We start from the raw sequence: 15613 nt of genomic DNA, 5'->3' as shown, positions 1-15613 counted from the left end.
TTTGATCTTCCCAAAATTTTAACATCTCTACGTTGTTGGATATGGGGCTGGGAATGAAGCCCAGTAGGTACACTGCTTGACTAACATACTGGGTGTGCTGAGTTTGATTCCAGTAGCATATAAAGGAACTGGGCTTGGTGGAATACCTGTAATCCCAGAATGAGGCAGGGAGTAGGCAAGAGGATTAGAAGTCGAAAGCTGTCAGATCCGGTAGCACTTTAACCCCAGTATTCGGGAGGCAGAGGCAGGATCTCTGTGAGTTGAAACCCAGCCTGTCCTACAAAGTCAGTCCAAGACTGCAAGGGCTCTGTTGTACAGAGAAGCTCTGTCTTGGGAAAAAAAAAAATAGTTCAAGACTATCCCTTAGTTATGGAGTGAGTTTGAGATCAGCCATCTCTAAATGAATAAATAAGAGTGTTCCTTTCAAATTGGTAAAGAGTAAAAATGATCTGTGCTAGCAGAATTTACTTTGTAGAGAGTACTCTAGTAAAGGTAAAAATCTTTTTCCTTCACTGTGATAGGAGATACATAACAATTCACCACTTAAGATTTTTTTTTCTTTATTAAGACACAGCCCTGGGCTGGCAAGATAGCTAAGAACACTGGCTATTCTTCCAGAGGTCTTGAGTTCAATTCCCAGCAACCACATGGTGGCTCACAACTATCTATAGAGGGATCTGATTCAGGCATGATGTATTAGAATACAGCACACCAGGCCACAACAGTTCCATGTGTAAGAGGTTTATTTGGAGAGAGAGGGGTAAGGTGGCGGCGGAAAGAGAAGTGGGGAAGAGAAAAAGATGGGGGGCTTTATGTATGGGTAATGATGTAACACAGGTAAAGGTGGGAGGTGAGCCAAGTGGAATCTAGGAATATGGTGGCTGTTGCCTTGGCAACAGGCCTGCAGGTCCCACCTATATGATGTCACAGGTTTTGGAGGTCCTGATGCCAACAAGGCAGGCAGATATATATGCAGCAGAACACTAATACATTAAATAAATAAAATTTAAAAAATGACACAGCCTTTATAGAACAGTTTAGTCCTGAATTCAAATGAACTCCCCAGATGGTTGGATTGCAGGTGTGTCCCACCATACTCCCCCTGTTTGTTTGTTTGTAGATTGGATTTCTCTGTGTACCCCTGGGTGTCCTGGAACTCAACCTGTAGATCAACCTGCCTCTGTGTCTTAAGCAAGAAGGTAGGTATGCATAGTATTTAGTATAATGAAAGTTATATTTTATTATGCTGAGGGTCATCACACAAGGCTCACACTCTAAATTCCTAAGTACGGTCCTAAGCCTATCTCCCCAAGACTGCTCACCTGTGTGATGTATCTTAGCTGAAGATCCAGTCTAGTCTCTAACAGAAGTCTCTGTGGATCAGCATCCTGGGGGAGACTTTCAAGCTGCAGGGCAGGTAAAGGTGTCATCAATGCAGATGTGCAGAGCAGAGAGAGACAGACAGAGAGAATAATTTCTAAGTTCTGTGACTCTAGATAACCCTCACTGATGCACTCTGTCAAAATAAGGAAGTAAACTGTATATATTTAAATATGAGAAGATCTAATCTAACAATGACTAGCTGGGACAGAAAGTCTAAGATTCTAGTAGTTGCTAAGTCTCACAAGGCTGGATGTTTCAGTTGGTCTTTTGGAAGTAGGAACTCAATACCAGTGAAGGAATGGATTTACGACCAAGCCAAGGGCAAGCAGGCAGAGAATAATAGCTTTCTTTCTCCGTGTCTTTACATAGGCTGCCAGCAGAAGGTGAGCCCAGAGTAGAGTTGTGCCTTCCTACCTCAAGATCTAGATTAAAGCTGTGTGTCTTCCTACCTCAAAGGTCTGGACTAGAAGTGTATTCACTGACTTCAAGCAGAAAATCTCCCACAGGCGTGCTCTCCATTTCTGAATTGTAGTTTGTAACAGATAGAGTCAAGTTGACACCCAAGAATAGCCATCACTCGGGGTCTTATTACTCTTCAGAGGATAAATATTGAAAAGATTACAGTTGTTAACAGCCAGCTCTCTAGCCCCTGTAAACATGTTATCTCTCCCGTAAGCCAGCAGGACCTGGCCAACAAAACCCTGAAACTCTTTGAGATGAGCTGAATGGGGTTCAGAGGTTAAGAATACTTGTTGCTTTTGTAGAGTGTTAGGTCACAAAGTAGGCTCCCCAAAATGACTTTGCCTTTTCTGATTACCTAAGAAACCTGCATCCCCATTACTCTCTGCTGCAGCATTTTGCCCTTTATCTCCATAGCAACTATCATGTTTCCAAATAGCAAGTCTGATTTCTGCCTGGCTTTTTCTTCTTCTTCTTCCTTTTCCTCCATTTTTTTTTTTGTTTTTTTTTTTTGTTTTTCGAGACAAGGTTTCTCTGTGTAGCTCTGGCTGTCCTGGAACCCACTCTATAGACCAGGCTGGCCTCGAACTCAGAAATCCGCCTGCCTCTGCCTCCCAAGTGCTGAGATTAAAGGCGTGCGCCACCATTGCCCGGCCCTTTTTTTTCTTCTTATCCAAGTTTTACACTGCAATGGGACAATCACCATGATTTCTCATTACAGTATCTCCATTCTACCAAAGTGGCATAGAACCGAACTCAGTAAATATGGGGTGTAAAAAACAGACACTGTAGGTCCTCCTTTGCTCACTACTAGTGATCACCGACCCCCACACATATGCGCACGTATACTTCTCTAACACTACCCCACAAATTAAGCAAATATTATATATTTGTATATATAAAATTAATTTTAAAATTTTTAGACTCTCATTATGTTCCCTAAGCTGGCCTCGAATTTGCAAATTCCCCTGCTTCATCTTTCTCAAACCCCGAATTATAGACCCAGGGGAGACCAGTCCATACATCTCTTGATCAACCAGGTTCAGGTCAGGAAACTTCTTCAACACGTGGGCTAGGCCTTGAGACTTTGATAGCAATAACTGGCTCCGCCCCTAATGTGACACAGCTCTGACGCAGGAGTAGTGGCGCGCGCTGTTTCCGGAAGTGTCCAGTGTCTGCTTCGTGGCGGCCTGCGACTTCCCTGCGCTGCTTTTGCTGCGGAACTCTGCGCGTGGACCCGCGTCGGCCTGGGCGGGGCCAAGGTTCCGTCTGCGCCGCGGGATGGAGATAACCCGGAGCAGTGCGTGTTTGCCGCAAACCCCCATCCCTTGTCCCCCAAGCCCTCCCAGCGAGCTAGGCCCACACCTCGTGTGCTTGGCGGGGCCCGGGACAAGTCAGTCCCGCCGGGCATTACTTCCTCTGAAAGCCGGTGCTGCTGGTGGGATTTGTCGCTCTGCAAAGCGTGCACCCTTGGCATCCATGCCTTTCCCTTCACTGCTCACTTGCTCAGGCCTACCTCTTTTCATTCGTGCATACTTCGAGGCTTGACTCCTCTATCTAGTCACCCCTGGAGGAGGTGTCCCTTGTGGTCCTTGCACACTTGTCCGTCTTCTCCAATGCCCTGGAAGCTCTTCCGGACCTTTCTCCCATCTCCCTAGTTGATGGGCAGGAAGGCAGGGCACCTGTTCTGAGCCTTTTCTTGGTTTCTCTGCAGATTTTAAGATTAATCTTCACAAAGTGTACCAGGCCATAGAGGAGGCTGACTTCTTCGCCATCGATGGGGAGTTTTCAGGTATCACTCTCTTGAAAGCTCTGGGCTTTATCTATAGCTAAGGCTCCCTGCCTCCTCACTGGTCATGGCAAAAGCCTGGGAGAGATGTGGTTTTGTGGCTGGTTGGGGTGTGAGATTTTTGGATAGAGATTATGGTTCTGGTGCTGCTTAAACTAATTTAGGTGTATATGGTTAAAAAGCAAGGGTTTAGGTTGAGGTCTTTTTCCTATGACAAAATATATCATTTCGAAATGCACACACTAAACGTACACACACAAATATGTATATGGGTGGCTTATCTATGTGTGAGTAGAGGCCAGAGGTGGTTTCTGGGTATCTTACTCTTGCTTATATTTAAAATAAGTTTTCAGTCCATTTCTCTTGTTGAATCTAGAGCTGGCTGTTTTACTTAGATGGCTGGCTAGCAGGTCCCCAGATCTATCTGTCTCTCCCACAAGGTCCATGCTGGAGTTACAGGTGCCAGGGCTACAGCTGTGGAGTCCTGTTACTGTGTGCCGACATGCTTAGTCTTTAGATGGTGAAGAAGGCCCACACTAAGGTCCTCTTGTTTGCATGCGAGCACTTTACCCTTTGAGGCATTTTCCCAGCCCTTTTTCAGTTGTTATTAAATGGTTTTGGAATTTGGTAGCATTAACTACACTCATGTTGCTGTGCAGCCAGTACCCTCCATTTCTGGATTTTTTTTTAATATTAAACAGATATTACTTATGGAATTATTCTATTACTCCCTTTAGCCTCTGTCAGCCATCATTTGTCTTTGATTGTGAGCACTCTAGACACATCATGTAAGTATAGATATTTTGAGACTGGGCAGGGCTGTACTTAGATGGCAAATAAGGATATTACTTAATGCTTTAGCACAAATCTTCATTGATTAGCTCAGTAGATACATACATGCTGCATGTGTGTTTGTGTGTATAGTGTTTAAGTGTATGTACATTGAATGCTTTTCCTCAACCACACTCTATTTTTTGAGGCAGTGTCTCACTGAACCTGGAATTCACTGCTTTAACTAGGTTGACTGGTTGGCCAGTGTGCTCCAGGGATCCCCATATCTCTGCAGTGCTCCACGGAGCTATTTGCATAGGTTCTGTGGATTCTTTTTTTTTTTTCTTTTTCTTTGAGACAGGGTTTCTCTGCATAGCCCTGGCTGTCCTCTGTAGACCAGGCTGGCCTCGAACTCAGAAATCCGCCTGCCTCTGCCTCCCAAGTGCTGGGATTAAAGGCATGCGCCACCACCGCCCTGCTGGTTCTGGGGATTCTAGCTCAGCTCCTCATGCTTACACAGCAAGCAGTTTGCTGACTGAGCCATCTCTCCATCCTGTAATTATTATTTCTCTGTGAATGTAGGACTCCAACCTAGGCCCTCTCATGTGCAAGGCAAGCAAACACTTCTAACAGTGAACTACACCTACACCACAAATTAATGTTAATTTTTTAAAAGTGTGGTACAGAACTTTGAATTAATTTTAACTACTGGGAATATGAATAGGCCCTGAATGGAGACGGACACGCTAGCACTTGACAGTTTTACACTAGCAGTTATTAACGAGTCCAATCTCTATTTTTATGCCCTAGGAATCAGCGATGGGCCCTCAGTAACAGCATTAACAAGTGGCTTTGACACCCCAGAAGACAGATATCGGAAGCTTAAAAAGGCAAGTGGATATGCTCCAAAGTCCTTCTCTTTTTCAGTGGATCCTCCTGCTATTGAATTATAGAAAGGTGGAATCATTAAATTTACACTTGCATGTTTTCTAAATAGGTGCATCTTTTCAAACCCATCCAGAAAGTAACATTTTAGTGATGTTTAAAGGCGTGCGCCACCACTGCCCGGCTAGGAAAGGGTTTTTTAATATTAATTCAATATGTAGGAAATAAGTATGATGTAGTTGAAAGGATCAGTATTGGTTCAGGACCCCCCAGACCAAGTTCTCAACACAAAGGAGATGTTTTTGCCTCAGAGCAACAGAGGGCAAGGAATAATAGGAGACAGAGGACAAGGGAGTAGGGGAAGGGGACAAGGAGTTGGGGCAGCAGTGTTCATCATGGAGGGACAAAGGGCTGCCTCTGGATAGAGAGGAGACAGACATAGTCCATAAGTAAATGAGGGTTTTTAAAGGTAAAGGGGGAGACCCCGTGTTAGAGTGAGGTGGTTAATTTTATTTGGGCAAATTAATTAGGTTTTCCAAAGGGGTTTTTAGTTGCTGCACTTCAAAACTGATAGTTGGATCTTGGTAGTCAGCCACAGGAGGATGAAGTGGCCAAATAAGGGGATAGACCTTGGTGGCTAGCTTTAGAAATATAAACTAATGGTTCTAGTGAGGCAGAGAGAATAGAGACAGGCCAGGCCTTACAGAGCCAGTTTACCATCTGGAGTTGATTCAAGTCCCTTCTGTAGTTTTAGTAATTTGGAAATATGCCTAATGATATGCTCTGGTGATGAAAGCTGGGTTCTTAATTGGGAATGAAACTGAGAAGTGTATGCACATGAATAAGACTGGTATAGAGCCTGCTCAGTGTTTTCCGTCAGAAGTGTTCTGCTATAGTTATGCTAAGTGGTCCAGAAAATCACCAGATTAAGAATACTTGTTCACCTGAGAAATCTGGCTCTCCTGTGTCTGATGTTTTATTTTTCTTTTCCAGCATTCCATGGACTTTTTGCTGTTTCAGTTTGGACTTTGTGCTTTTAAGTATGACCACACAGATTCCAAGTAGGTTAAATTAGTGGGTGGTGGGAATTCCTAAGTTGTCTCCTGATGTCATCTCTAAGTGTCTTTTTCTTTTCTTTTCCCAGGCATATAACGAAGTCGTTTAATTTCTATGTTTTCCCCAGACCTTTCAGCAGGTCCTCTCCAGATGTTAAATTCGTTTGCCAGGTTAGTAGTGGGTCTGTATTGTCCTTTTGTGAATTGTTGTTGGGATGGAGTGGAAATGTAGAATTTTTTTAGATTTAGCTCTTGGAGCTGTGGGCCAGTTACTAGAGTGCTCAGCCAGTGTGAATGATACCCTGTGTTCCATTCCCAGCACCACACAGTGGCACATCCCTACGATTCAGCCTGGGAAAGGAGGCGAAATCAGAGTTGAATTAGAAACTATGCTTGACAATGTAGGTAGTTTGAGGGCAGTCTGGACTACCTTAAAAACAAACAAAACCCAAACCCTCTCCAGAAAACAAACAAACAAACAAACAAAAAGATTTAGGCCTTGGTGGCTAGCTTTAGAAATGTAAACTAATGGTTTTAGTGAGGCAGAGAGAATAGAGACAGGCCAGGCCTGCCAGAGCCAGTTTACCATCTGCAGTTGGTTCTAGTCCCTTCCGTAGTTTTAGGAATTTATCTCACCTCTCTCAGACCTTCACTTTTAGGACTTTAAATTAATGACATTGTTATCTCTATTTCATAATATTATGAGAGGTAGATTATGGGTAGGTAGATAGAAATTCGATCATGAAATGTATTATTTATTAATAGTTAATATTTATAATCAATATATTTACAACCAACAATTTTTACTGTATCATAATTATATTAAAATAATTATACTTATAATGAATAATTAATAAATTATTTATTAACAAAGTTGAGCTGGGTAACTTGATGTTCCAGAGGGACTCCATTTGGGACTTCTGCTGCCCTCCTCAGCATGGGGCCCTCCTCGGCATGGGACCCTGCTTCAGGACCCACGGACTTCTTCCTTTATTGTTTTTGCTCCTTCACAAGGATGGTACTTTGTTTTCTGAAAGAGTCATGCTTTTTTGTTTTGTTTTGTTTTTTGTTTTGTTTTGTTTTTTGTTTTTCAAGATAGGGCTTCTCTGTATAACCCTGGCTGTCCTGGGACTCACTCTGTAGACCAGGCTGGTCTCACACTTACAAACTGCTGCCTTCACCTCTGAAGTGCTGGGTTTAAAGCCATGCATCACTGGCCAGCTTAAGAGTCTCAAACTTCTTTTTTTGGGGGGGGGGATGGGTTTCTAGACAGGGTTTCTCTGTATAGCCCTGGCTGTCGTGGAACTCACTCTATAGACCAGGCTGGCCTTGAACTCAGAAATCCACCTGCCTCTGCCTCCCAAGTGCTGGAATTAAAGGCGTGTGCCACCACTGCCTGGGGAGTCTCAAACTTATTAAGCCTGGGTCCTGTCCCCTAAGTCACTAATTAGGAAATAGAAGGTAGGCAAGACTACGTTTTGCTTTTGAGGAGAGCACGAGTAGAGATGCAGAGAGGTTCTCCCTTACATTCTTGTGATAGCTGGCTTGGCAGACATTGCTCAAATAAAGTTTCCCTCTGCTGGCTTGATTCTTTGTTGTCATGGATAAGGAGAGTAAACATGGGTGTATGATAGAGGAGGGACTGCCTCTACTCCCATACAGTACTGCAACCTAGCTTCTCTCCTCACAGTAACATGGGTACATCAGTCTTCCCCCTTTTTGCCATGAAAGTGGTACTGTAGCTGTGGGACCCCAGAGGACAGAGTCCTGAGCACTTTCTTCCTAAAGTAACAAGGCAAGGGCTGAGCCTGCAGCTTAGTATGGAGAGTGCTTGCCTAGCAGGCAGAAGTCACTAGATTTGATTACCAGTACTTGCATAAACTGGACATGATGGTACATGCTTGTAATCCCAGACCTGGGGAGGTAGAAGAGGCTGACAGGAGGTTGGGGTCATCCTTAGCTACACAATAAATTTTGAGGCCAGCTTAGGCTATACAAAAGCAAACATACTAATCAAAGTGTGTATTGTTAGTTTAAAATAATGAAAGGCACACACCAATGGTATAGAGAGATAACTGAATACTTGGGAGCAAAAGGGAAAAATGAAGGTAATTTTGTTCTTCCAGCCCTGGCTGGCCTGGAACTTGGTAGAATAGGCTGTCCTCAAACTCATAGTCCTTTCTTGACTCTACTTTCTGGGTCCTAGAGTTAAAGGTGTGAGCTATCACACCTGGCTCCTTTTTTTAGTTTTTAAAAGACAGATTATCACTTTATGGCTAAAGCTGGGGTTATAGATCCATATCATGTTTATTTTGGCCTTTTAGCTAGTTTTCTCAAGTTATTATATAAGCTATAGTTGATATTTTCTTTTCTCTTTCTCTCTCTCTCTCTCTCTTTTTTTTTTTTTTTTTGGGTTTTTTGAGACAGGGTTTCTCTGTATAGCCCTGGCTGACCTGGAACTCACTGTGTATACCAGGCTGGCCTCGAACCCAGAAATCCACCTGCCTCCTGCCTCCCAAGTGCTGGGATTAAAGGCGTGCGCCACCACTGCCCAGCCCTTTTCTCTTTTTATTTATTTTAACTGTCCTACTATATGGATATAGGGTCTACGGCCTCGTGCATATGCAAGAATGCCTCTATGACCTCTGACCTGACACCTCCTTTTTCCTGAAATCAGATACTAGCTATTTACAAGTTAACCTTATTGTAGAATACTTAAACAATGTTTATACATGTTCAACTGGGGGAAAATTGGCTCAGTTTGGAAACTTCTTTGGGTAGAGTTATTTTTAGAAGTAACAGTAGTTAATATGTCTCTGTATCTATCTATCTATCTATCTATCTATCTATCTATCTATCTATCTATCTATCTATCTATCTATCTTATCTATCGACAAGGCTTCAACTATGTAGCCCTGGATGGCCTAGAACTGTTTATGTATAGTCTTGCTGGCCTTGAATTTAAGAGATAACCTCCCCCGCCGTTTCCCACCCCTCTCCCGGGGTCTGTCTCCCAAGGGCTGGAATTAAAGGCATGCACCACTATACCCAGCACAAGAACATTTAGTTAAAATGAGGATACTATGATTTTGGTCCAAGATTAATAATGTACAAAAACGGATTCAGTGAGACGCCTTAGGTAGTGTTCTGGCTGGTTTTCGTCTGTCTCGACACAGGTAGTGTTCTGGCTGGTCTTCGTCTGTCTCGACACAGGTAGTGTTCTGGCTGGTCTTCGTCTGTCTCGACACAGGTAGTGTTCTGGCTGGTCTTCGTCTGTCTCGACACATAGTGTCACAGTGTAGTCCAGACTGCTCTCCCTCACTATGCTGCCAGGCTGACCACTATTTGTAATTCTCCAGTCTCAACCTCCTTAGAACTGGCATTTAGGAAATATACTGAAGCAGATCAGAAGAGCTCTACCCATTCATTGTATGAGCTGTGACATAGTATCATGTGGAATATTCATCCAGGTGCTCCTTAAGGAAGATGATATTCTTGAAGGTATTCCAGAGGTAGATGTCTCAAATGTGAATTAAAATGCTGTTTGTAAAAAAATTTATTTTAAAACTTTTTTTTTATTATGGTACTAGTTACTTTTTTTTTGCTGTGATAAATACCATGATTAGGGCTAGAGAGGTAGCCCAGAAGTGATTAAGAGCACTGGCTGCTCTTTCAGAGTATTCAGATTCAATTCCCAGCAGTTGTGAGCTGCCACATGAATGTACATGCATGTATGTGTAGGTGTGTACTTGGGTACATGTATGTACATAAGTACTTGAGCTTACCACAGTGCACTCAAGGAGGTCAGAGTACAACTTGTGACAGTGTTCTCTTTTTCTACAATGTGGGTCCTAAGGATTGAACTCAGGTCATTAGACTTGTTAGTAAGACCTGCTGAGCCATCTTCCTGGCCCAATTCTTGGGCTTTGGTCTGGAAGAACAAAGGAACAGGCAGAGAAAGGTGTAGCCTTGGTGTGTGAGCTTTTAAATATGGATGAGATGAATATGTCTTTGGATTTCCCAGTTGTTGAGACAGGGCCACCTGGCCCTAAGCAGGCCTCATGAAAGTTGTACACAAAGATGACTTTGAATATTTGGTTCTTCTGTCTGCTTCCCAGGTGCTGGTGTTGCAGTCCTGAGCCATTGCACGTGGTTTTATGCAATGCTAGGGATGACACTGCACGGCCATGCATGTTAAGTATGGACTCAACCAACTGGTTATCCTTAGCCCCATAGAGCAGAGTATTTGTTGATTTTTCCCTGTCTTCTGTTGTTATTAAGGAATACTTAAGACTGAATGACTGTTAAGATCAGAGGATTCGTTGGGGTGGTGTGATGATGCTAGCTTTTAATCCCAGCACTCTAGTACTAGTACTTGGAGGCGAAGACAGGTAGATCTGTAGTTTGAGGTTAGCCTGGTCTAAATAAGGAGTTATGGGCCAGCCAGAGCTACATAGTGAGACCCTGTGTCCAAAAACAAAACAACCAACCAACCTTCCCCCCACCCCCCAAGATTTAGATTGCTATGCATAGGTCTCATGCATGATAGGTAAACACTCTATAAACGGAACTATCCCCCAGCCCTAAAGTTGTTGTTGTTGTTTGCTTGTTTTATTTAAAAGTCTACAAGTACAGACTCTGGGGAGATAGCTGAAGGGGATATCAATTCAGATCCCTAGAACCAATGGAAAGTCAGGACATGCCAACCACAATGTGTAACCCATGACCAGACATTGAGACAGGTGAGTTCTGGGGCTAGGTGTTTGTTGGCTAGTCAGTCTGGCTGAAATGGCAAGGATTCAATGAGAGATCATATCTCAAAAATTAAAGTTGAGAGTAATTAAGGAAAATACTCAATGTTGACCTCAGGCCTCCACATGTGGTTGCATGGGTGAGTTGAGTGCACCTATACACACATGTGTATACACCACATATAGTCAAGTGCATGCATACACACAGCCAAGTAGAGAATGGTATGAAAATACAGATGTGTATAGGCATATCTGCCCTTTTCCACATAGTGTGCACATGCATGCATGCACATACATACACACACACACACACACACACACACACACACACACACACATGCACATGCACATCTATAGAGCTGTGTTATACAAAGAAGTTAAAGTTATGCCCCAGTTGATCTCAAAGAGTTCTCACCCTTAAATTATATGTTACTTGAAGGCAAAACAACTTAGTTTCCTTGAAAATTAAATGCTTTTACTGAGCTGCTAGGTAAGGTGTGGAGGAGTGAGCTGCAGAATGCTATATAACCACAATTGTGTGGGAGAGAAACAACAGTATTTATGTGCTTTTTGAGTTCTTTTCCTTTCCTCTATCTTCCCTTTCTCTCTGTGTTCTGAGATGTGGTCACATATAGTACAAGCTGATTTCAGAATGACCACGTAGCCAGGGTGACCTTGAACTCTTTCTCCTTTTGCTAGATGTGTATCACAAATCTGCTTTTGTCTTTGATAAAAGGTAAAATAATTATGTGTGTATAAAAGAATTTCTTGGAATAAATGCCATTGTGATTTATTTACTAGTAAATGGTTAATTTGTCTACCTATTTTACATGACTATACCTGGGGTTATGTGAAATTCCTTGGATGAGAGGGGGTTTCTAGTGGAAAAGTTCAAGCAGCCTTGGTTTGGCTCTTGGTAGACAAACCATTTATCTAGGTCCCTTTCAGTTTGCCTACAGAGGAATCACATGAGTACACAAGACTCAGGAAACACAGCAGCTGCAGTATTGCTCTTTCCTTGCTTTGAGGAAGGGCTTCAGAATTTGGCTAAACTGATACAATCTTCAAAATTATTTACTCAGCTTTAATACATCCACTTGCAACTCTCAGCTTCTTCTAGGTGCAGTATATATTTGCTTCATCAGGTTTGCTTAGTTAGGGATTTTGTTTCTGGATCTTGAACATTAAGAATATCCAACTGGCCAGGTCTGGTGGCACAGGCCTCTTATCCCAGCTACTCAGGAAGCTGAGGCAGGTAGGAACAAGAGCTCAATCCATCAGTGGGCTACAGAGTGAGTCCAAAGCTGTCTTTGACAACTCAGTGAGACCTTGTCTGAAAACAAAACCCAAAACACCAAAAGCAAAATGCTGAGGGTACAGCTCCACGGTAGAGCAGTTGCATAGTGTGTGTGCAGCCCTAGGCTTAATCCCACTTCTCAGAAACAGGAACCCAGACAGAATATTGAGAGGGTTGAGATTATAATTCATTTGGTAGAGTGTCTTTGTAGAATGAATGAAGCTTTGGAGTCCATTCCCAGTACCCAGAGGCAGGTGTGGTTGTGCACTGCTGCAGTTTCAGCACTTAAGGAAACTAGAGGATGAGGAAGTTCATGGCTAATGAGGCCAGGTCTAAAAAAAACCAACACAGATCAAGATGAGACAAAAGAAAACAATATCCAGTTGTGATTTTGGGCCTTCAGGGCTGGTAACACTTCTGAGTGGGTAAAAATGTGAATGTGAAAGGAGAGAACCAACTCTGCAGGTAGTCCTCTGACTTCTACCATGTGCATGCCATTCCACCACCACTCATCTTCCACGCACACACCAGTGCCCCCGTACTACTAATTGTGTATCTGGGTCAGTGTAGAGGTTCATGAATGTACATTACTTCTGTTTACAGCCTCAAAGTCAGTGTAGTAGCAAGATGGCAGGAGCCTCCTGCTATTGGTGAACTAGCTGTCTACTCAGTGAATTTTTTAACAAATTTTATAACACAAAGAATGTATTATAAAGCTACTAAGGGGGGAAGAACTGTAGTGTTTTAAGTAAACGAATAGTCCTGGAAGCTATGGCTAGAGACTGTCTTCCGACTTTTGGGCCCGCTTTCTTGTTGGGTTGTCATGGTTACTTGTCTGCATTATGTCTCTGCTGGCCTGAGGATTGCCTGAAGTCTTACTGACTTGTGTGTTGTCTGTTTCAGAGCTCCAGCATTGACTTTCTGGCGAGCCAAGGATTTGACTTTAATAAAGTGTTTTGCAGTGGTAAGACTATCTATGTAACTTAGCTTTGTAGTTGATAAACCTTCAAAGTCACCGGGCAGTGGTGGTGCATGCCTTTAATCTCAGCACTTGGGAGGCAGAGGCAGGTGGATTTCTGAGTTCGAGGCCAGCCTGGTTTACAGAGTGAATTCCGGGATAGCCAGGGCTACACAGAGAAACCCTGTCTCGAAAAACCAAAAAAAACCAAACCAAAACAAAAAACCCTTCAAAGTCCTCAGAAGTAAATCACATTTTGCTTGAGAATTACCATTTTTTAAGATTTATTTATTTTTATTTATATGATTACACTGCAGCTGTCTTCAGACACACACCAGAAGAGTGCCTATTACAGATAGTTGTGTGCCACCATGTGGTTGCTGGGAATTGAACTTAGGACCTCTGGAAAAGCCTTTTTATTTTATTAATTTGCAGTTTAATATGTAGACCAGGCTGGTCTCAAAATTGCTATGTAGTTCAAGGATGACCTTAGTTTTTTTTTCTGTTTTGAGACAGTGATAGGTTTCATGGGCAGAACTGGTGTTACCTATGAGAGCTGCCCCATCTGGCTTGTCAGTATGTCCTGGGGCTCCACACTCACTCACTCCTCATGCTTTCATAGCAGGCATTTGACAGATTGAGCTATGTCTTTGAACCTCTGTTTTTTGTTTTTTATTAAAGAAATTTTTTGTGTTATATTATGTTTGTGCATATGCCACTTATGTGTGGGTACCCACAGAGTTCAGAGGAGGACGCACTCAGGCCCGCTAGAAGAACAGCAAATGCTCCTGACTGCTTCAGCTCCACCCTCTATTTTTGTAAACCTTGAACATTCTGAGCTAAGCAGCAGAGTAGATAGTATTTCCTTAGATGATAATGCGGCATCTTAAACTGTGAGTTGATTGAGGCTTGTTCATTTGACCTGTATAAGATTTTGTCACTTCTGTGTCCAAATGTGGGAATGTTTTCTAGGGTCTGCCCATGTGACAGGTGCATGTAATTCTTAACAAAGTATACACAATGTTCTGGTCTTTTGATCACAGTACTCCCTTGTCCATTACTGTAGATCTTACAATTAGAGACACCTCATAGGGAGAGCTGTGGTCTGTACAGTTGGCATGATTGTAATGGCTCACCTTTGTGGATATGGGACTGGACAGCATGTTGAGGAGAGACGTGGCTTCCTCATGGCCCATCCTCATTGCAGAGCATGAGGCTTCGTTATCAGGGAGATGACTCTAAGCTATTTGTAGAATGGTGGTGTTGGAATGTTTGATAATAGGACATAGTGGAATGACTTTCCTTTCCCTTAAATGTTTGAGAGTGAAGGTGCCAGGGAGTGGTAAGTCATAGAAGTGCACTTGCCATCATGTGTGAGACTGGGTCTCTGCCTTACTATTGCAAAAAGAAAATGGAAGAAAAAAAAGAATATTTGAGAATCAGATGTTGTAGTGGCTGCCTGTAGTCCTAGTAGTTGGGAATCTGAGGCTGGTGTATTACCAAGTTCAGTGCCAGCCTTGGCTACAGAGCAAGATGCATTGTCTCAAAAACTCTTCCCCTAGGAGTTCTTTGCAGGGCTGCCTCACAGGCTCATGCCTCACAGGCTCATGCCTCACAGGCTCATGACTTCCAGGCGTTTCCCAAGAGCTTCATCTCTCATGGCGGTGTTTATATGCCTAGTGTGTGTGTCTCTTTGCTCAGGGTGGCTTCAACATCCAGTAGGATGATCAGAAAAGCCCAGTTCTGTGCATTTCTTGAGGAAATCATGCTAAGTTGGATTGATTTTCTTGTCAATTAACTTTAGCATCCAGTGAGGATCCTTACTTGTCTTTTGAGTTTTCTTCACAGTGGCCTTTTCTGCTTGTCTGATCAGAAGTTCCTTTTACTTCTACTTGTTCCTTTATGTTATCATCCATAAATGCTCAAAACAGCACCAGTGACTTATTTATTGCAACAGTGACCAAATGCACTTGCAAGCATATTTCACGATCACTTCTCTGTTGATTTTATTTTTGCAATATAGTTAAAATATGGTCTGTATTTGATAGATTTCTTGTTAGTTAAAAGTTTTATGTATGGGCTGGAGAGATGGCTCAGCGGTTCAGAGCACTGATTGCTCTTCCAGAGATCCTGAATTCAATTCCCAGCAACCACATGGTGGCTCACAACCATCTGTGATGGGATCCGATGCACTCTTCTGGTGTGTCTGAAGACAGCTACAGTGTACTCATCATTCACACACACACACACACACACACACACACA

The 15613-nt window shown here is 42.9% G+C and overlaps 1 protein-coding gene across 6 annotated transcripts in view; it reads left to right on the top strand.

The window, feature by feature from the left end:
- The window catches only part of Parn (poly(A)-specific ribonuclease), a 138439-nt gene that overhangs the window by 1216 nt on the left and 121610 nt on the right, over window positions 1-15613 (top strand). For 3 of the 6 annotated variants that reach the window (XM_031363089.1, XM_031363094.1, XM_031363093.1), the window contains exons 1-6: window positions 2970-3142; window positions 3557-3634; window positions 5213-5292; window positions 6281-6348; window positions 6432-6513; window positions 13294-13354. In XM_031363089.1, coding sequence (XP_031218949.1) covers window positions 3124-3142; window positions 3557-3634; window positions 5213-5292; window positions 6281-6348; window positions 6432-6513; window positions 13294-13354 — 388 coding nt within the window. In that variant the 5' untranslated portion in view covers window positions 2970-3123. Of the gene's footprint in view, window positions 1-2968; window positions 3143-3171; window positions 3281-3556; window positions 3635-5212; window positions 5293-6280; window positions 6349-6431; window positions 6514-13293; window positions 13355-15613 lie in introns of those variants that run through there. The other 3 variants (XM_031363090.1, XM_031363091.1, XM_031363092.1) reach the window with 3 other exon arrangements.

This window comes from Mastomys coucha, unplaced genomic scaffold (genome assembly GCF_008632895.1).
Source record: "Mastomys coucha isolate ucsf_1 unplaced genomic scaffold, UCSF_Mcou_1 pScaffold12, whole genome shotgun sequence".
Lineage (NCBI taxonomy): Eukaryota > Metazoa > Chordata > Mammalia > Rodentia > Muridae > Mastomys > Mastomys coucha.
The sequence above is the reverse complement of the archived record's forward strand: the minus strand, read 5'-3'. Positions and strand labels throughout refer to the sequence as shown.